Genomic DNA, 22378 nt, shown 5'->3' on the forward strand with positions numbered 1-22378 from the left:
TACAGTGGGTGTGGGGGGTTTGGGGGTGGGGGTGGGGGTGGGGGTTTGGGGGGGTGTCGTTGTTACGGTGGGGGGTGGGGGTTTGGGGGGTGTCGGTGTTACAGTGGGGGGGTGGGTTTGGGGGGTGTCAGTGTTACAGTGTGGGTGGGGGGTTTCGGGGGTGTCAGTGTTACGGTGGGGGGTGGGGGGTTTGGGGGGTGTCGGTGTTATGGTGGGGGTGGTGGGTTTGGCGGGTGTCGGTGTTACGGTGGGGGTGGGGCGTTTGGGGGTGTCGGTGTTACAGTGGGGGGGGTTTGGGGGGTGTCGGTGTTGGGGTGGGGGGTTTGGGGGGGTGCCGGTGTTACGGTGAGGGGTGGGGGGTGAGGCGGGTGTCTGTGTTACGGTGGGGGGTGGGGGGTTGTCGGTGTTACAGTGGGGTTGGGGGGTTTGGGGGGTGTCGGTTTTACGGTGGGGGTGGGGCGTTTGAGGGTGTCGGTGTTACAGTGGGGGGGGGTTTGGGGGGTGTCGGTGTTGGGGTGGGGGGTTTGGGGGGGTGCCGGTGTTACGGTGAGGGGTGGGGGGTGAGGCGGGTGTCTGTGTTACGGTGGGGGGTGGGGGGGTGTCGGTGTTACAGTGGGGTTGGGGGGTTTGGGGGGGTGTCGGTGTTACAGTGGGGGTGGGGGGTTTGGGGTGTGTCGGTGTTACGGTGGGGTGTGGAGGGTTTGGGGGGTGTCGGTGTTACGGTGGGTGGTGGGGGCTTTGGGGGGTGTCAGTGTTACGGTGGGGGGTGGGGGGGTGTCAGTGTTACGGTGGGGGTTGGGGGGTGAGGGGGGTGTCGGTGTTACAGTGGGGGTGGGGGGTTTGGGGGGTGTCGGTGTTACGATGGGGGGTGGGGGGTTTTGGAGTGTCGGTGTTACGGTGAGGGGTGGGGGTGAGGCGGGTGTCTGTGTTAGGGTGGGTGGTGGGGGCTTTGGGGGGTGTCGGTGTTACGGTGGGGGGTGGGGGGTGAGGGGCGTGTCGGTGTTGGGGTCAGGAGAGCTGCAGTGGGTGTACAGTTGGTCTAACTTTGTGTGATTCCTCTGCCAGCTGATTCTCCGTGCTCGGAATGTTCCGGATCTCTCTGGAGGCGTGACTTGCTCCTTTGAGGACGTATCTGAGAGTGAGGCAGTGATCGAGGGAGCCGAAATTCACTGCGTGTCCCCCTCCCTTAAGCAGATACCACTCATCACCAACGGTTATGGTGAGGAGTGTAACACAGCGGGAGGGGCAGCGAGGAGGGATCTCCCCTCTGGGGGAGGGGCAGCAAGGAGGGATCTCCTCTGTGAGAAGGGCAGTGAGAAGGGATCTCCTCTGTGGGAAGGGCAGCGAGGAGGGATCTCCCCTCTGGGGAGGGGCAGCGAGGAGGGATCTCCTCAGTGGGAGGGCAGTGAGGAGGGATCCTTCTGTGGGAGGGACAACGTGGAGGGATCTCTTCTCTCTGTCGGAGGGATCTCCTCTCTGTGGGGGCAGTGAGGAGGGATCTCCCCTCTGGGGGAGAGGCAGTGAGGCGGGATCTCTCTTTAGGAGGGGCATTAAGGAGGGATCTCCCCTCTGTGGGAGGGGCAGTGAAGAGGGATCTCCATCACTAACACCACCCCCTCGCCGTCTGTCTTCCAGGGGACAAGCGTGTGATCAAACTCCACCTCAAGTCCAAGGAGACCAACAAGCTCTTTGCCGTCACCTACTTTGTCTTCTACAACTGTAGTGTGCATCGTTCGTGAGTAAATCCCCCTCCTCCTCCGCACTGCGTGTTCAAGTTCCCCCCGGAGCCGTGCTTGGGGAGACTTCCCCTGCGTCCCCATCTCTGTCGGTCGCTGGAGCTTGGTGACCTGACAGCAGCGTGCTGGGAGACTGTATCACACCGTCTCCCCGTCCGGACTGGGCACGCCCGGCTCCCTCCATATCGCCTCCCAGGACTGCTCAACCCCTCCGCCCATCTACCTCCGCCCCGTCTCCTGGGAACACCAGCCCATCGCCCTGCCTCCTGGGAGTGTTCGACCCCCTTCCCAGGACCGATTAGCTCCCTCCATTCCATCTTCTGGGACCACTCGGCTCCTCCATACTGTCCCATTGGGTCTCTGTTCTATCCTCAGGACCAGAGGTTTTGGGGTGGGGGGGGGTCAAGGGCTTTGTTTCTGCAGGGATCTTATTTTCTCAATCCACACTCTCCCCCCCCTGCACCCACCCCGACCCTCTCCCACTCTCCCCAGACCACCCCTCACTCCTGTCCCAGCCCTGGATCAGCAAACAGCCGCCCCGGTAGATCTGGCTCGTGGGTTGGGGAGCCGAGTTGGCCCCTTCCGTGTCTGACAGCCCCCCCTCTCTCTCTCCCCCCACAGCTGCCTGTCGTGCGTCGGGGGTCCATACCCCTGTTACTGGTGCAAGTATCGGCACGTCTGCACGCACGACCCCGCTGACTGCTCCTTCCAGGAGGGCAGGGTCAACGCCACCGAGGTACGTGGGGTGCAAGCGGCAGGGGCGAGGGAGAAGGGTCGAATGTGGAGTGGGGGAGGGACTGCGCACGGTCTGCGCTGGGGGTGCGTGCAGGGGCTGCGTAAGGCCGGGCAGGCCGCACTGACACAGGCTCTCAGACACACCCCTCCCCTCGAACACCCTCCCCCAGTCACTTATCATCTTCTAGCCCCGGCACCTCAGGGTCACACTATGCAAGCACTCCCCTGTTGGGACAGACACACACACTCACACACTCACATTCACACTCACTCACTCTCACACACACACACACACACACACACACACACACACACACACACACACTCTCACTCACTCTCTCACACACACTCACATTCACACTCACTCACACACTCTCACACACACACACATTCTCTCTCTCTCTCACACACTCTCTCTCTCTCTCTCTCTTTCTCTCTCTCTCTTTCTCTCTCCCTCTCTCTCTCTCTCTCTCACGCTCTCCTCCAGGGCAGAGAGAATCCAAGAGCCCTGGTGGGAATGCCAGCGTTCCCTGGGGCACGGACTATATTTACCAAGCCTGGGAATACCATTGATCCTCACCTCCTGGTCTGCACCGCATCCCTGCGGACAGACTCGGTCTCTTTTGTCTGGGGAACGTCTACTGATAGATCTGGTTTCCAGGAAGCCCCTGTCACTATCGATTGTCCACAGCAAAGTGAGAGGCGTAATTAATTAGTGGAGAGACCTCTGCACTGGAGCAGGGCAGGGCAGAGCTTTCACATGAGCCGAGCCTGGTGGCCGTGGTCAACTGCAGGTTTCTTCTTGTAAAGATGCGTTTGCCGCAGATTTATCACTTCACAAGAAACGCAGGGGCAATAACGCAGTCTGTTGAGGCCCTCCGCTGGTCTGGGTCGACCATGGATGTTGCATCGCAGCTGTCAATGTGATACACAAGCCAGGACAGTACGATACAGAGAGCGAGCTGTTGCCCGTGTAGCTGACTCCCCCTCTCCACGCAGCTGATGAACCCAAAGGAACGGCAGGGATTGATACCGCTCGGCACCAGCAGCGTTGCAGGAGTTGCCAGCCAGCATTGAACTCCGGGATTCTGGGATTCACTCCGGAAGCCTTCCCCATGAGTGGGTACAGCCACAGGGCAGCGGAGGTTTGAGATCAGAGTTTGCCTTCACCCAGGAGAGCTGCCAACCACGGCTGATGAGCCCGGAGCGACTGGGCTTAAGGCACCAGCAACCTGTCTTTTCCCCTTCTCCTCTCGTAGAAACGGTTCCCCCGGGCTTAGTGGCTGAACTTGGTTGTCAGGCTGTTTCAAACGCATGCTTTTGGGAGCTTTTAATAGGTAGTGGGACCCTTAATCCCCAATCCTACCCCTGACTACAACAACCTTGAGGAACGAACAGAGTCAAATAGAATCTAAATTATAATGTTCCTATCCCTCCCATGACTGACAATTCATCCCCACTGGTCCTGGGACACCGTGGATATCGCGTGCTCCCTCTCCCTGGTTACCCGGACACGGGACCTGCCCCTGGATCATCGCTCGGCTGTTTGTTGGTGTGGCGCTTTCCACTGCCTGGTTCCAGGACCCACGGATAGCGAACTTTACCAGCCCCAAGCGCACGTTTGCTTGGGCATTGTCCTCCCACCTTCGCCCCGACCCTCTCTGTACCAGATGACCACAAATGCCAGGGTCGGGGCTAAAATGCAACCAAGAGGCGAGGAGCAACACCCCCCCGCCCCGCGACCCCTTGAAGATGTGCGACCAGGGTCTGCGGACTCACAAAGTCCACGTACATCTGGTGCACGACAGGTAGCTGGGAGATCCGTGAACCAACCGAGCAGCTTGATATGGGACTTTGCCGTAGGTAGCAGCCTCCACTCCAGGTATCCAAGGTACAAGGGAAGACACCCTCATGAAAGAACTTGTCCCTCAAGCCCGGCTTGCAGCGGCTGTGCTGGCTCTCTCTGTTTGCTCTCCACATCTGTCGGTTACTCACAGGCGTCAGACACAGAGTGAAGCTCCCTCCACACCGTCCCATCACACACTCCCGGGGTCAGACACAGAGTGAATCTCCCTCCACACTGTCCCATCACACACTCCCGGGGTCAGACACAGAGTGAAACTCCCTCCACACCGTCCCATCACACACTCCCGGGGTCAGACACAGAGTGAAGCTCCCTCCACACCGTCTCATCACACACTCCCGGGGTCAGAGAGTGAAGCTCCTTCCACACTGTCTCATCACACACTCCCGGGGTCAGACACAGAGTGAAACTCCCTCCACACCGTCCCATCACACACTCCCAGGGTCAGACACAGAGTGAAACTCCCTCCACACCGTCCCATCACACACTCCCGGGGTCAGACACAGAGTGAATCTCCCTCCACACTGTCCCATCACACACTCCCGGGTCAGACACAGAGTGAAACTCCCTCCACACCGTCCCATCACACACTCCCGGGGTCAGACACAGAGTGAATCTCCCTCCACACTGTCCCATCACACACTCCTGGGTCAGACACAGAGTGAAACTCCCTCCGCACTGTCCCATCACACACTCCCGGGGTCAGACACAGAGTGAAGCTCCCTCCACACCGTCCCATCACACACTGCCAGGGTCAGACACAGAATGAAGAGCCCTCCACACCGTCCCATCACACACTCCCAGGGTGAGACACAGAGTGAAGCTCCCTCCACACCGTCCCATCACACACTCCCGGGGTCAGACACAGAGTGAATCTCCCTCCACACCGTCCCATCACACACTCCCGGGGTCAGACACAGAGTGAATCTCCCTCCACACCGTCCCATCACACACTCCTGGGGTCAGACACAGAGTGAAACTCCCTCCACACCGTCCCATCACACACTCCCAGGGTGAGACACAGAGTGAAGCTCCCTCCACACCGTCCCATCACACACTCCCAGAGTCAGACACAGAGTGAAACTCCCTCCACACTGTCCCATCACACACTCCCGGGGTCAGACACAGAGTGAATCTCCCTCCACACTGTCCCATCACACACTCCCGGGGTCAGACACAGAGTGAAACTCCCTCCACACCGTCCCATCACACACTCCCGGGGTCAGACACAGAGTGAATCTCCCTCTACACACTCCCGGGGTCAGACACAGAGTGAAACTCCCTCCACACCGTCCCATCACACACTCCCTCCATACTGTCCCATCACACACTCCCGGGGTGAGACACAGAGTGAAACTCCCTCCACACACTCCCGGGGTCAGACACAGACTAAAACTCCCTCCACACCGTCCCATCGCACACTCCCACAGTCAGACACAGAGTGAAACTCCCTCCACACCGTCCCATCGCACACTCCCAGAGTCAGACACAGAGTGAAACTCCCTCCACACCGTCCCATCACACACTCCCAGAGTCAGACACAGAGTGAAACTCCCTCCACACCGTCCCATCACACACTCCCGGGGTCAGACACAGAGTGAATCTCCCTCCACACTGTCCCATCACACACTCCCGGGGTCAGACACAGAGTGAAACTCCCTCCACACCGTCCCATCACACACTCCCGGGGTCAGACACAGAGTGAAACTCCCTCTACACACTCCCGGGGCCAGACACAGAGTGAAACTCCCTCCACACCGTCCCATCACACACTCCCTCCATACTGTCCCATCACACACTCCCGGGGTCAGACACAGAGTGAAATTCCCTCCACACCGTCCCATCACACACTCCCACAGTCAGACACAGAGTGAAACTCCCTCCACACTGTCCCATCACACACCCCCAGGGTCAGACACAGAGAGGAGCTGTGCTGACTGAGCTGGGAGAAATCGAGGCAAAACTACTGGATAAAGTTCGTGGAATACTTTGGAGGTGGCTCTAAAAGTCTCTTGGACAACTGAGTGAGTGACGGCGCTGGTGTGGAAACTCGGTGTGGAGTTTTACTGCCGGTTTGGGCTGGGTTTGTTGGCAGCTGCTAACTGCGTAGCTCCCAGCTGCGGCCACTGGCAACTCGCCAGGAAGCCGGTTCGCTCCAAAACCAGAGGCAAACGCCGTCGTTCCCCCCCATTGACATCGGGGCAACGTTCCTCCTCCATTGTTTTCCTGATTTTCGTCCGGTGTTGGTGCCGGAGCATCTGAAAGGACGTTTCGGCCTCTCCCGGCCTGGGTCTCTGCAAGTCTGACGGAGCCTTTCCTGGCGTCGAGCCAGCGAGGAACTGTCGACTGCAAACTTTCCCGGCCAGGCATTCAACTCGTTCCAGGACTCTAACCGGCACCGCTGTAGGATTCTCGGACTGGAAAGAGCGCCAGCATGCCGGACCGGTCTCCAGAGAGTCGCGGGCCTTCGGGGAGTTATGCGAGGGCGGCTGCCTCCCCGGCCTCGGACAACGCCCTGTTTCGGTCGGTGAAGGTGGAACGTGGGGTGCAATGTATTTTGCGCCCTGGAATGACACTAGAAAAGTGTACGGAGGCAATGGAGGACCTTGTTGGGAAAGGTGGTATTCTGGCCACCGAGAAGGAGTTCGGAAAGGCGGTGTTTTATCTGGCGAATGAAGAGCTAGTGCACCGGGCCCTAAGCAGGGGAGTCACGGTAGAAAACATCTTTTTACCTATGGAGCTGGTGACGGCCCCCACGCAACGTATCGTGCTTGGGCATGTTAAGCCTTTCATTCCAAATGAGGACTTGCTACCCCCACTGGCCCGTTTAGGGCAAGTAAGGTCGGAGATCACTGCCATCCGACACAAATTTAAGAGACGCACCCTCCGCACCGTAATCTCTTTCCGGCGTCAGGTATTCATGCAGCTGGAAAGGGAGGACGATATTGAGGGCCGGTTTACTGTCCAGCACGAGGGAGTGGATTATCAGGTGTACTGGAGCTCCGAGCGCCCGCGGTGCCATGCATGCAGGGGGGTGGGGCACTTTCGGAGGGACTGTCCTGCCGCCCGGAACCCGAGGGAGCCCATTTCGGGCACCAGTGCCCCAGCTACCTCTGCCCCTGATCCTACTCCTGCGCGTGCGTCTGCGCCTGCATCTGACCCTGCCCCCGCCCGTGATCCTGCCCCAGCCCCTCACCGTGCCCCTACCCCTACCCCTACTCCTACGGTTGGGTCGGTCCCTGCTCCTCTCCCTGTGGTTCAGGTGGGGGACGGGGTGGAGTCTGTGCGGAGTAAGAAGGCAAAGGGGAAATCCAAACACAGTAAGAAGCGGGCCTTTGAGGCTGCAGAGCTCACGCCCATTTCGCCTGAAGTGGAGCGTGGGGCTCGGGGAGGTGCGCAAGCAGAAACAGAGAGCGCCGCCCCATCGGTGAAGCCTGCACCTGTGTGCTCCTCCGGTGTGAAGAGGAGAAGGGAACGTTCCCGCAAGAGGGCAGGGGATGTAGATGCGGAGGAGTCCCAGGAAGGGGTGGGAATCCGGGTAGGGGTTGGTTCTAAACCTGAGTCCCCAGATGTAGCCACCAGTCCTGGGGAAGATGGTGTGGTTGTGCAAAAAGCTTGTGATAGCCCTGTTTGCACAAATGGGGCAGCCCTGGAGGCCTCCACCCAGGACCTACAAGTCAGCGCCTCTCTGGAGGCCAGTGTATCGAATAGTGTAAGAGGAGAGGAGACAAAGCTCTCTCATTTTCAGCACCAGGCTGCTTGTGAATCCCTTGGACCAAAGGTGCCGGGTTCCCCTCTATGCCTGCCCCCTGGGGAGGGCGTTTTTCTGTGCACGTCGACCCCAGCAATTAATGGCTTGCAGAGAGTCCCTGGGGATTGTCCCGCCACTGTCGCAAATATGGATGAGACTGATGTGACGGTGGAGCGGGCAGGTAAGAGCGAGGTGCCCGCTGCGCGGTATGGGTCACAAGCGCAGCCATCTATTGGAACATGCGGGGAGGCCGATGGGGATTCTGTCTGCAGTGACGGGTTGGAGGGGGACTCTTTCGATAGTGAAATAATGGACATCCTCACCCCTCCTGAGAAGTCCCCATTGATACCTGTAGAGGAAATTAAGCATTTTATTCTCACCTCTGAGGGTGCCAAGCACCGGCCTCAACTAGCCTCGCTACGCTGGCCCAGCATGCCGAGGCTGGTGAGGTCCCTGCGAGTCATCCTCGGACGAAAGGGAAAGGGAAAGAGGAATGCGGTGTCAGGGAACGACAGACGGCAACTAAAATCTTTCCTAGATGACCTAGTAAGGGACATTAGAGGGAGAAGCAGCCTCGCTCCTACGGGGGATGGTGGGTCACAGGGTGTCGCTGGTACCGCTCGAGCCCGGAAGGCAAAAAGTATCCTTGCTTTCTTTCGGGACAGTGTGGTGGAGGGCGCCTCCGCTCTCACCGAAATGGGCACAGCTGCTGAGACCTAGTGTGCTCCCGACATGAAGCTTACCATAGCTAGTCTCAATGTAAACGGCAGCAGGGGTCCTCTTCGCAGGCATAACAATCTCTCAGCCCTCAGGGATGGGCGGTATACGGTGAGTTTCCTGCAGGAAACCCATACCATCCCTGGGGACGAGTCTGCTTGGCTCCTGGAGTGGCGGGGCGGGGTCTACATGAGCCACCTCAGCTCCATTTCTAGCGGGGTGGCGATCCTGTTGGCCCCGACCTTCCAGCCAGTAATTGAAAGAGTCCAGGACGTTGTGCCCGGCCGTCTGCTCCACCCGGTTGTGCGCCTGGATGGCGTACCATTGCATTTTATCAATGTGTACGCTCCCAGGCGCGGTGTGATGCAGACGCGCCTATTCTGCCAGCTGTCCACCCTGCTGAGCTCCATCGATCCTGGGGATTGCGTCATCCTCGGGGGAGATTTCAATTGTACCCTCGAGGAGGAGGACCGTTCGGGCCTCCAACGCGACCCAGCATCGGCAAAAAAGTTAAAGGAGCTAGTCGGCTCCTTTGACTTGGTGGACAGCTGGCGGAATCTTCACCCCAACTCTAGCGCCTTCTCGAGAAGGTCCAGAGAAGGAGGTTCCAGGATAGACCGCATTTACATCTCTCGGGCCTACATCTCCCGCGTGTCGGCGTCCTCCATGCGGCCGGTGTCGTGCTCAGATCATCACCTTGTGTGGATGGAATTTATTCCACTACACCCTCGGGTGGGATCCGGGTATTGGCATTTTAACAACCGGCTGCCGGAGGACAGCCGATTCTGGGATTCGTTCCGAGCTTTCTGGGTCTCCTGGAAGGAGAGGCGGAGAGAGTTCTGCTCCCTACGGCTATGGTGGGATGTGGGCAAAGCCCACATCCGGTTTCTATGTCGGGAGTACACTAGGGGGTCGACAAAGAGGCGGAGCTCTGAGGTTGAGCGGCTTGAGAGAGCGTTGCTTGACCTGGAGTCCCGCCTCAGTCCGACCACTGGAGACCAGCAGCTGTAGCAGGAATACCAGGAGAAGAAGGACGCACTAAGGAACCTGCAGCTCCAGCAGTCCCGAGGTGCGTACGTGAGGTCACGGATCCAAATGCTGCAGGATTTGGACCGTGGCTCACCCTTCTTCTACTCGTTGGAAAGGTGGCGGGGAGTTCAAAAGCAGCTAGTGGAGCTGCTGGCTGCCGATGGCTCCTCCATCACGGACCCTGATGGAATTAACAACGAGGTCTGTTCATTCTATCGGTCCTTATTCTCGCCTGATCCGTCAAATGCGGAGGCGTGTAATGAGGTCTGGAAGGATTTGCTTAAGGTCAGCCCAGAGGACGCAGTGCGTCTGGATGCCCCCCTGACTCAGGAGGAGCTGTCCACTGCCCTTCGGCAACTCCGGAGGGGCAAGTCCCCTGGTTTGGATGGACTGAGTGTTGAGTTTTATCAGGCTTTTTGGGATGTCCTGGGGGATGATTACAGCCTTGTCCTAGGGGAGAGCCTTGCCACCGGAGAAATGCCCCTCTCATGGCGAAGGGCTGTTGTGATCCTACTGCCCAAAAAGGGAGACCTCCGCCTGCTAAAGAACTGGCGGCCGGTCTCCCCTTTGCGCGTGGACTACAAGATCTTCGCCCGGGCAATGGCCAACCGTCTGGGTTCGGTAATTGGACAGGTGGTCCATCCTGACCAATCTTATACAGTCCCGGGCCGCTCCATCCAGGACAATGTCCACCTAGTACGGGACCTGATCCACCTACTCCAGGAGACTGGGAACCCGGCAGCGTTTCTTTCTCTTGACCAGGAGAAGGTTTTTGACCGGGTGGACCACAGTTTCCTGGTGGGCACCCTGCAGGCTTTTGGGCTAGGAACAAAATTTGTGGCCCGAGTTCGGCTCCTGTACTCTGCCGCAGAGTGCCTAGTTAAGATTAATGGATCATTGACGGGACCTATCCACTTCCGAAGAGGAGTGCGTCAAGGGTGCCCCATGTCCGGTCAACTGTATGCGATCTGTGTCGAGCCATTCCTCAGCCTTCTTCGGCGAAGGCTGACAGGTCTGGTTCTGCGCGAACCGGACATGGGGGTCGTCCTCTCGGCCTACGCCGATGACGTACTCCTCATGATGACAGACCCCTGTGACCTGCGGAGGATGCGCGAGTGCCAAGATGTTTTCCCGGCGGCATCCTCCGCCAGGATCAACTGGGCGAAATGTTCCGGACTCTTAGTAGGCCAGTGGCAGGTGGACTCCCTGCCGGAGGAGGTGAGAGCTTTTGAGTGGAGCACCAGACGTCTGCTCTATCTGGGAGTCTACCTGAGTCCTTCTGGGGAGACCTGGCTGGCGAACTGGCCGGACCTGGAGACAAAGGTCATGGCCCGGCTAGGGCGCTGGTCAGGCCTTCTCAGGGTGCTTTCCTATCGAGGCAGGGTGGTGGTCATAAACCAGCTGGTGGCCTCCATGTTGTGGTACCGGATGGTCACCTTGGCTCCCCCCACCGCCCCTTTTGTCGCAAGAATGCAGAGGAAGCTAGTGGACTTCTTCTGGGGAAACAGGAAGCACTGGGTTTCTGCAGCGGTTCTGAGTCTCCCAGAAGGGGAGGGTGGACAGTCGCTGGTGTGTGTACGCACACGACTGGCGGCTCTCCGCCTCAGGACTCTGCAGAGATTCCTGTACGCCGAGCACCCTCCCAGGTGGCACGTGTTGGCGACTTTCTTCCTCCAGAGGGGCTGCGGTCTTCACGAAGATATGCAGCTACCACCGGCGGGCGTCAGCCGTGCGGCTTTGCAGAGGCTGCCCGGCTTCTATCAGGACCTACTGAGAGTCTGGAACATGGTTGCCTCAGGCCGGGAATCCCCTCCTCTGGCAGAGGGCGGGGTCCTGGCCGACCCCTGCCCTGCCTCAATGGATGTCGGTGCGGCTCAGGTGTGTGGATCGACTCAAGCTGAGCTGCTCGTCGGGCCCAGACCCCGCAGCCTTGCCCGAGAGACGAATCCACACAACTTGAGCCGTCTTTCATCGACACCCACAATCCCATTCAGGGATGCAGGCAGGAGGTACCTTTATGGGCTGCTGCTCCACACCCTCCACTTCCTAGCCTTTGTCCACCGTCCCGACACGCCATGGCGGTCGGTCTTTCCACCTGGAGGTGAGGGGGGTCCCCAATGGAAGTCCCTTTACGAGGGTGTTCTTCCCATGCACCTTGGGGATCTCGGCTGGAGGGTGCTGCATAAAGCGGTGCCCTGCAATAAGTTCTTTAGTCTGTACACGGATCTCCCAGCCGCGTGTCACTTCTGCGGGCTGGAGGAGACCGTGTACCATATGTACGTGGAGTGTGTGAGGCTGCAGTCCCTTTTCGCGTATTTGCGTGGGCTGCTTCTCGCCTTCTGGTTGCAGTTCAGTCCCACCCTATTCATATATGGTCATCCAGTAAGGAGGGGGGCACAGAGGGATGAGGATGTCCTTGTCAACTTGCTCCTGGGGCTGGCGAAAATTGCCATCCGTGGCTCCTGGAAAAGGGTGGCAGGAGGTTCTCCCTGGGCGGACTGCCTGGCTATGTTTAGGGGGTATGTTCGTGCCCGGGTGAATATTGAAAAGGAATACGCGCAGTCCACGGCGACCGTCGAGATGTTCCGGGACCATTGGGCTCCGCGGGGTGTAAATGCCATCATTGATGAGGATGGCAATATATTGGTTTGACATGTATTGTCTGTTTGTAGTGTAGTAAATGTGTTAGTCACTGGTTTTGTAAATATTGTATAGCACCGACAGTTGTAATAAAGAATTTTGTAAAAAAAAAAAGGGGTCAGACACAGCGTGAATCTCCCTCCACACCATCCCATCACACACTCCCAGGGTCAGACACAGAGTGAAGCTCCCTCCACACTGTCCCATCACACACTCCCGGGGTCAGACACAGAGTGAAACTCCCTCCACACCATCCCATCACACACTCCCGGGGTCAGACACAGAGTGAAACTCCCTCCACACCGTCCCATCACACACTCCCAGAGTCAGACACAGAGTGAAGCTCCCTCCACACCGTCCCATCACACCCTCCCGGGGCCAGACACAGAGTGAAACTCCCTCCACACCGTCCCATCACAGACTTCTGGGGTCAGACACAGAGTGAAGCTCCCTCCACATCGTCGCCTCACACAGTCAGTCTGTGGGGGAGGTTAGAGGAGGGAGTAATTGTGAAGGAGTGTGAGGTTGGGGTGGGGTGGGAGTGGTGGGAGGTCTCAGCCAGTCTGTGTATTTACCCCCACCCTTTCTCTCCCCCCCCACCCCCACCCCAGATGTGCCCACAGATCCTGCCGCCCACTCGACTCCTGGTGCCAGTGGGGGTCGTTCAGCCCATCACGCTGCTGGCCCGCAACCTGCCACAACCCCAGTCGGGCCAGAAGGGCTACGAGTGTCTCTTCCACGTGCGCCAGCGGCCGCAGAGGGTCCCGGCGGTCCGATTCAACAGCAGCAGTGTCCAGTGTCAGAACGCCTCGGTGAGGGGGTCACGGAGACGGGGATGGGGAGAGCGGTGAGGGGGTCTGGTGCTGGCGGGGAGGAGGGAGGTGCAGGTGGAGGCTGTATCAGCCTCCCGACTAGCGAACCATGGATTTCGTCAACAAAACTCCCCCCTCGCAGGGCACTTCCCCAGGGTCAGCCCTTGGCTGTCTGTGCAGTGGAGGCAGGTACAGCTCACCTCTACCTCCGTCCACCTTCCATCTCCTTCCCTCTCATTCCCTCACTTCTGCATTCCCCAGGCTCTCTCCACCCTCTCTCTTTCACCCCACCTTCCCCCGTCTCCTTCACATTCTCCCTCCCTCTATTCCTCCCTTTCTCCTCTCCCCCGCTCCCCTCACCCTCCTCTCCCTCCCTCTCTCCGCCCCTCCCCCTCCCCTCCTCCGCACTGCCCCTCCCCCTTTCCCCCTCTCCCCCCCCCCCCTCCCCCCCCTCCCTCCCCCTCTCGCCCCCCAAAACCTCTCTCCACCCCTCCCCCCACCCCTCCTCTCCCCCACCCCCTCCCCTCTCCCCCTCTCCTTCCACCCTCACCCTCCCCCTCTCACCTTCCCCCTCTCCCCCTCTCTCTCTCTCTCCTCCCCCTCTCCCCTCTCCCCTCCCCTCCCCCTCTCCCCTCTCCGCATCCACCTCCCACTCTTCCACCCTCTCCTTTCCCCGAATCCCTCTGTACTGTGTTATGACTCTACGACTCTAGTGCAGACAGAGTACAGGGTCTGGGACAGTATACTGCAGGGTACAGGAGCTGGGACAGTATACTACAGAGTACAGGGTCTGGGACAATACACTGCAGGGTACAGGGGCCGGGACAGTATACTGCAGGGTACAGGGGCCGGGACAGTATACTGCAGGGTACAGGGTCTGGGACAGTGTACTGCAGATTACAGGAGCTGGGACAGTATACTGCAGGGTACAGAAGCCGGGACAGTATACTACAGAGTACAGGGTCTGGGACAGTATACTGCAGAGTACAGGGTCAGGGACAGTATACTGCAGGGTACAGTGTCAGGGACAGTATACTACAGTGTACAGGGTCTGGGACAATACACTGCAGGGTACAGGGGCCGGGACAGTATACTGCAGGGTACAGGGGCCGGGACAGTATACTGCAGGGTACAGGAGTGGGACAGTATACTGCAGACTACAGGGTCTGGGACAGTATACTACAGGGTACAGGGTCTGGGACAGTATACTGCAGGGTACAGGGTCTGGGACAGTATACTGCAGGGTACAGGGTCTGGGACAGTATACTGCAGGGTACAGGGGCCGGGACAGTATACTGCAGGGTACAGGGTCTGGGACAGTGTACTGCAGATTACAGGAGCTGGGACAGTATACTGCAGGGTACAGGGTCTGGGACAGTATACTGCAGGGTACAGGAGCTGGGACAGTATACTGCGGAGTACAGGAGCTGGGACAGTATACTGCAGGGTACAGAAGCCGGGACAGTATACTACAGAGTACAGGGTCTGGAACAGTATACTGCAGAGTACAGGGTCTGGGACAGTATACTGCAGAGTACAGGGTCTGGGACAGTATACTGCAGGGTACAGGAGCCGGGACAGTATACTGCAGGGTACAGTGTCAGGGACAGTATACTACAGGGTACAGGGTCTGGGACAGTATACTGCAGGGTACAGGGTCTGGGACAGTATACTGCAGAGTACACGGTCTGGGACAGTATACTGCGGGGTACAGGGTCTGGGACAGTATACTGCAGGGTACAGGAGCCGGGACAGTATACTGCAGGGTACAGGGTCTAGGACAGTATACTGCAGGGTACAGGAGCTGGGACAGTATACTGCAGGGTACAGGGGCCGGGACAGTATACTGCAGGGAACAGGGGCCGGGACGGTATACTACAGGGTACAGGGTCTGGGACAGTGTACTGCAGAGTATAGGGTCTGGGACAGTATACTGCAGGGTACAGGAGCCGGGAGAGTATACTGCAGGGTACAGGAGCCGGGACAGTATACTGCAGGGTACAGGGTCTGGGACAGTATACTATAGGGTATAGGGTCTAGGACAGTATACTGCAGGGTACAGGAGCTGGGACAGTATACTGCAGTGTACAGTGTCTGGGACAATACACTGCAGGGTACAGGGGCCGGGACAGTATACTGCAGGGTGCAGGGGCCGGGACAGTATACTGCAGGGTACAGGAGTGGGACAGTATACTGCAGAGTACAGGGTCTGGGACAGTATACTGCAGGGCACAGGAGCCGGGACAGTATACTGCAGAGTACAGGGTCTGGGACAGTATACTGCAGGGTACAGTGTCAGGGACAGTATACTACAGTGTACAGGGTCTGGGACAACACACTGCAGGGTACAGGGTCCGGGACAGTATACTGCAGGGTACAGGGGCCGGTACAGTATACTGCAGGGTACAGGAGTGGGACAGTATACTGCAGACTACAGGGTCTGGGACAGTATACTACAGGGTACAGGAGCCGGGACAGTATACTGCAGGGTACAGGGGCCGGGACAGTATACTGCAGGGTACAGGGGCCGGGACAGTATACTGCAGGGTACAGGGTCTGGGACAGTGTACTGCAGGGTACAGGGTCTGCGACAGTATACTGCAGGGTACAGGGTCTGGGACAGTATACTGCAGGGTACAGGGTCTGGGACAGTATACTGCAGGGTACAGGAGCTGGGACAGTATACTGCAGAGTACAGGAGCTGGGACAGTATACTGCAGGGTACAGAAGCTGGGACAGTATACTGCAGGGTACAGAAGCCGGGACAGTATACTGCAGAGTACAGGGTCTGGGACAGTATACTGCAGAGTACAGGGTCAGGGACAGTATACTGCAGGGTACAGGAGCCGGGACAGTATACTGCAGAGTACAGGGTCTGGGACAGTATACTACAGGGTACAGGGGCAGGGACAGTATACTGCAGGGTATAGAGGCCGGGACAGTATACTCCAGGGTACAGGGTCTGGGACAGTATACTGCAGGGTACAGGAGCCGGGACAGTATACTGCAGATTACAGGAGCTGGGACAGTATACTGCAGGGTACAGGAGCCGGGACAGTATATTGCAGGGTACAGAGTCTGGGACAGTATACTGCAGGGTACAGGAGCTGGGATAGTATACTGCAGGGTACAGGGTCTGGGACAGTATACTGCTTAGTACAGGGTTAGGGACAGTATACTGCAGAGTACAGGGTCTGGGACAATACACTGCAGGGTACAGGGGCCGGGACAGTATACTGCAGGGTACAGGAGCCGGGACAGTATACTGCAGAGTACAGGGTCTTGGACAGTATACTGCAGGGTACAGGAGTGGGACAGTATACTGCAGAGTACAGGGTCTGGGACAGTATACTGCAGGGTACAGGAGCTGGGACAGTATACTGCAGAGTACAGGGTCTGGGACATTATGCTGCAGGGTACAGGGTCTGGGACAGTATACTGCAGGGTACAGAAGCCGGGACAGTATACTACAGAGTACAGGGACTGGGACAGTATACTGCAGAGTACAGGGTCAGGGACAGTATACTGCAGGGTACAGGGTCTGGGACAGTATACTGCAGGGTACAGGAGCTGGGACAGTATACTGCAGAGTACAGGGTCTGGGACAATACACTGCAGGGTACAGGGGCCGGGACAGTATACTGCAGGGTACAGGAGCCGGGACAGTATACTGCAGGGTACAGGGTCTGGGACAGTATACTGCAGAGTACATGGTCTGGGACAGTATACTGCAGGGTACAGGAGCTGGGACAGTGTACTGCAGGGTACAGGAGCTGGGACAGTATACTGCAGGGTACAGGGTCTGGGACAGTGTACTGCAGGGTACAGGAGCTGGGACAGTATCCTGCAGGGTACAGGGTCTGGGACAGTATACTGCAGTGTACAGGGTCAGGGACAGTATACTGCAGGGTATAGGAGTTGGGACAGTATACTGCAGAGTACAGGAGCCGGGACAGTATACTGCAGGGCACAGGAGCCGGGACAGTATTCTACAGGGTACAGGGTCTGGGACAGTATACTGCAAGGCACAGGAGCCGGGACAGTATACTACATGGTACAGTGTCTGGAACAGTATACTGCAGAGTACAGGGTCTGGGACAGTATACTGCAGGGCACAGGAGCCGGGACAGTATACTGCAGGGTACAGGAGCCGGGGTAGTATACTGCAGAGTACACGGTCTGGGACAGTATACTGCAGAGTACAGGGTCTGGGACAGTATACTGCAGGGTACAGGAGTTGGGACAGTATACTGCAGGGTACAGGAGCCGGGACAGTATACTGCAGGGTACAGGAGCTGGGACAGTATACTGCAGAGTACAGGGTCTGGGACAGTATACTGCAGGGTACAGGAGCCGGGGCAGTATACTGCAGAGTACAGTGTCTGGGACAGTATACTGCAGGGTACAGGGTCTGGGACAGTATACTGCAGGGTACAGGGTCTGGGACAGTATACTGCAGGGTACAGGGTCTGGGACAGTATACTACAGGGTACAGGGTCTGGGACAGTATACTGCAGGGTACAGGAGTTGGGACAGTATACTGCAGGGTACAGGAGCCGGGAGAGTATACTGCAGGGTACAGGAGTTGGGACAGTATACTGCAGGGTACAGGGTCTGGGACAGTATACTGCAGAGTACAGGAGCTGGGACAGTATACTGCAGGGTACAGAAGCCGGGACAGTATACTACAGAGTACACGGTCTGGGACAGTATACTGCAGAGTACAGGGTCTGGGACAGTATACTGCAGAGTACAGGGTCTGGGACAGTATACTGCAGGGTACAGTGTCAAGGACAGTATACTACATGGTACAGGGTCTGGGACAGTATACTGCAGAGTACACGGTCTGGGACAGTATACTGCAGGGTACAGGGTCTTGGACAGTATACTGTAGGGTACAGGAGCCGGGACAGTATACTGCAGGGTACAGGGTCTGGGACAGTATACTATAGGGTACAGGGTCTAGGACAGTATACTGCAGGGTACAGGAGTTGGGACAGTATACTACAGAGTACAGGGTCTGGGACAATACACTGCAGGGTACAGGGGCCGGGACAGTATACTGCAGGGTACAGGGGCCGGGACAGTATACTCCAGGGTACAGGAGCTGGGATAGTATACTGCAGAATACAGGGTCTGGGACACTATACTGCTGGGTACAGGGTCTGGGGCAGTATACTGCAGGGTACAGGGTCTGCGACAGTATACTGCAGGGTACAGGGGCCGGGACAGTATACTGCAGGGTACAGGGTCTGGGACAGTATACTGCAGGGTACAGGGTCTGCGACAGTATACTGCAGGGTACAGTGTCTGGGACAGTGTACTGCAGGGTACAGTGTCAAGGACAGTATACTGCAGGGTACAGGGTCTGGGACATTATGCTGCAGGGTACAGGGTCTGGGACCGTATACTGCAGGGTACAGGGTCTGGGACAGTATACTGCAGAGTACACGGTCTGGGACAGTATACTGCGGGGTACAGGGTCTGGGACAGTATACTGCGGGGTACAGGGTCTGGGACAGTATACTGCAGGGTACAGGAGCCGGGACAGTATACTGCAGGGTACAGGGTCTGGGACAGTATACTACAGGGTACAGGGTCTAGGACAGTATACTGCAGGGTACAGGAGCTGGGACAGTATACTACAGAGTACAGGGTCTGGGACAATACACTGCAGGGTACAGGGGCCGGGACAGTATACTGCAGGGTACAGGGCCGGGACAGTATACTCCAGGGTACAGGAGCTGGGACAGTATACTGCAGGGTACAGAACCCGGGACAGTATACTGCAGAGTACAGTGTCAGGGACAGTATACTGCAGGGTACAGGAGCCGGGACAGTATACTGCAGGGTGCAGGGTCTGGGACAGTATACTGCAGGGCACAGGAGCCGGGACAGTATACTGCAGGGTACAGGAGCCGGGAGAATATACTGCAGGGTACAGGGTCTGGGACAGTATACTACAGGGTACAGGAGCCGGGACAGTATACTGCAGGGTACAGGGTCTGGGACAGTATACTGCAGAGTACAGGGTCTGGGACAGTATACTGCAGAGTACAGGGTCTGGGACAGAATACTGCAGGGTACAGGAGCCGGGACAGTATACTGCAGGGTACAGTGTCAGGGACAGTATACTACAGTGTACAGGGTCTGGGACAATACACTGCAGGGTACAGGGGCCGGGACAGTATACTGCAGGGTACAGGGGCCGGGACAGTATACTGCAGGGTACAGGAGTGGGACAGTATACTGCAGACTACAGGGTCTGGGACAGTATACTACAGGGTACAGGAGCCGGGACAGTATACTGCAGGGTACAGGGGCCGGGACAGTATACTGCAGGGTACAGGGGCCGGGACAGTATACTGCAGGGTACAGGGTCTGGGACAGTGTACTGCAGATTACAAGAGCTGGGACAGTATACTGCAGGGTACAGGGTCTGGGACAGTATACTGCAGGGTACAGGGTCTGGGACAGTATACTGCAGGGTACAGGAGCTGGGACAGTATACTGCAGAGTACAGGAGCTGGGACAGTATACTGCAGGGTACAGAAGCCGGGACAGTATACTACAGAGTACAGGGTCTGGGACAGTATACTGCAGAGTACAGGGTCAGGGACAGTATACTGCAGGGTACAGGGTCTGGGACAGTATACTGCAGGGTACAGGAGCTGGGACAGTATACTGCAGAGTACAGGGTCTGGGACAATACACTGCAGGGTACAGGGGCCGGGACAGTATACTGCAGGGTACAGGGTCTGGGACAGTATACTGCAGGGTACAGGAGCTGGGACAGTATACTGCAGGGTACAGGGGCCGGGACAGTATACTGCAGGGAACAGGGGCCGGGACGGTATACTACAGGGTACAGGGTCTGGGACAGTGTACTGCAGAGTATAGGGTCTGGGACAGTATACTGCAGGGTACAGGAGCCGGGAGAGTATACTGCAGGGTACAGGAGCCGGGACAGTATACTGCAGGGTACAGGGTCTGGGACAGTATACTATAGGGTACAGGGTCTAGGACAGTATACTGCAGGGTACAGGGTCTGGGACAGTATACTACAGAGTACAGGATCTGGGACAATACACTGCAGGGTACAGGGGCCGGGACAGTATACTGCAGGGTGCAGGGGCCGGGACAGTATACTGCAGGGTACAGGAGTGGGACAGTATACTGCGGGGTACAGGGTCTGGGACAGTATACTGCAGGGTACAGGAGCCGGGACAGTATACTGCAGGGTACAGGGTCTGGGACAGTATACTACAGGGTACAGGGTCTAGGACAGTATACTGCAGGGTACAGGAGCTGGGACAGTATACTACAGAGTACAGGGTCTGGGACAATACACTGCAGGGTACAGGGGCCGGGACAGTATACTGCAGGGTACAGGGCCGGGACAGTATACTCCAGGGTACAGGAGCTGGGACAGTATACTGCAGGGTACAGAACCCGGGACAGTATACTGCAGAGTACAGTGTCAGGGACAGTATACTGCAGGGTACAGGAGCCGGGACAGTATACTGCAGGGTACAGGGGCCGGGACAGTATACTGCAGGGTGCAGGGTCTGGGACAGTATACTGCAGGGCACAGGAGCCGGGACAGTATATTGCAGGGTACAGGAGCCGGGAGAATATACTGCAGGGTACAGGGTCTGGGACAGTATACTACAGGGTACAGGAGCCGGGACAGTATACTGCAGGGTACAGGAGCCGGGACAGTATACTGCAGGGTACAGGGTCTGGGACAGTGTACTGCAGAGTACAGGGTCTGGGACAGTATACTGCAGAGTACAGGGTCTGGGACAGAATACTGCAGGGTACAGGAGCCGGGACAGTATACTGCAGGGTACAGTGTCAGGGACAGTATACTACAGTGTACAGGGTCTGGGACAATACACTGCAGGGTACAGGGGCCGGGACAGTATACTGCAGGGTACAGGGGCCGGGACAGTATACTGCAGGGTACAGGAGTGGGACAGTATACTGCAGACTACAGGGTCTGGGACAGTATACTACAGGGTACAGGAGCCGGGACAGTATACTGCAGGGTACAGGGGCCGGGACAGTATACTGCAGGGTACAGGGTCTGGGACAGTGTACTGCAGATTACAGGAGCTGGGACAGTATACTGCAGGGTACAGGGTCTGGGACAGTATACTGCAGGGTACAGGGTCTGGGACCGTATACTGCAGGGTACAGGGTCTGGGACAGTATACTGCAGGGTACAGGAGCTGGGACAGTATACTGCAGAGTACAGGAGCTGGGACAGTATACTGCAGGGTACAGAAGCCGGGACAGTATACTACAGAGTACAGGGTCTGGGACAGTATACTGCAGAGTACAGGGTCAGGGACAGTATACTGCAGGGTACAGGGTCTGGGACAGTATACTGCAGGGTACAGGAGCTGGGACAGTATACTGCAGAGTACAGGGTCTGGGACAATACACTGCAGGGTACAGGGGCCGGGACAGTATACTGCAGGGTACAGGGTCTGGGACAGTATACTGCAGGGTACAGGAGCTGGGACAGTATACTGCAGGGTACAGGGGCCGGGACAGTATACTGCAGGGAACAGGGGCCGGGACGGTATACTACAGGGTACAGGGTCTGGGACGGTGTACTGCAGAGTATAGGGTCTGGGACAGTATACTGCAGGGTACAGGAGCCGGGAGAGTATACTGCAGGGTACAGGAGCCGGGACAGTATACTGCAGGGTACAGGGTCTGGGACAGTATACTATAGGGTACAGGGTCTCGGACAGTATACTGCAGGGTACAGGGTCTGGGACAGTATACTACAGAGTACAGGGTCTGGGACAATACACTGCAGGGTACAGGGGCCGGGACAGTATACTGCAGGGTGCAGGGGCCGGGACAGTATACTGCAGGGTACAGGAGTGGGACAGTATACTGCAGAGTACAGGGTCTGGGACAGTATACTGCAGGGCACAGGAGCCGGGACAGTATACTGCAGAGTACAGGGTCTGGGACAGAATACTGCAGGGTACAGGAACCGGGACAGTATACTGCAGGGTACAGTGTCAGGGACAGTATACTACAGTGTACAGGGTCTGGGACAACACACTGCAGG

At 57.5% G+C, this 22378-nt stretch overlaps 1 protein-coding gene across 1 annotated transcript; it reads left to right on the plus strand.

The window, feature by feature from the left end:
- Nucleotides 1-1065: 1065 nt before the first annotated feature.
- Nucleotides 1066-13284, plus strand: LOC140192390 (plexin-A1-like; the record flags this gene model as incomplete). The annotated part of the gene is made up of 4 exons (XM_072250037.1): nt 1066-1219; nt 1636-1735; nt 2358-2472; nt 13084-13284. Coding segments are annotated over 4 exons (570 nt in total), but the record flags the coding sequence as incomplete, so codon positions are not given.
- Nucleotides 13285-22378: the final 9094 nt, after the last annotated feature.

The sequence above is a fragment of the Mobula birostris genome, unplaced genomic scaffold (genome assembly GCF_030028105.1).
Source record: "Mobula birostris isolate sMobBir1 unplaced genomic scaffold, sMobBir1.hap1 scaffold_1315, whole genome shotgun sequence".
NCBI classification, from domain to species: Eukaryota; Metazoa; Chordata; class Chondrichthyes; order Myliobatiformes; family Myliobatidae; genus Mobula; species Mobula birostris.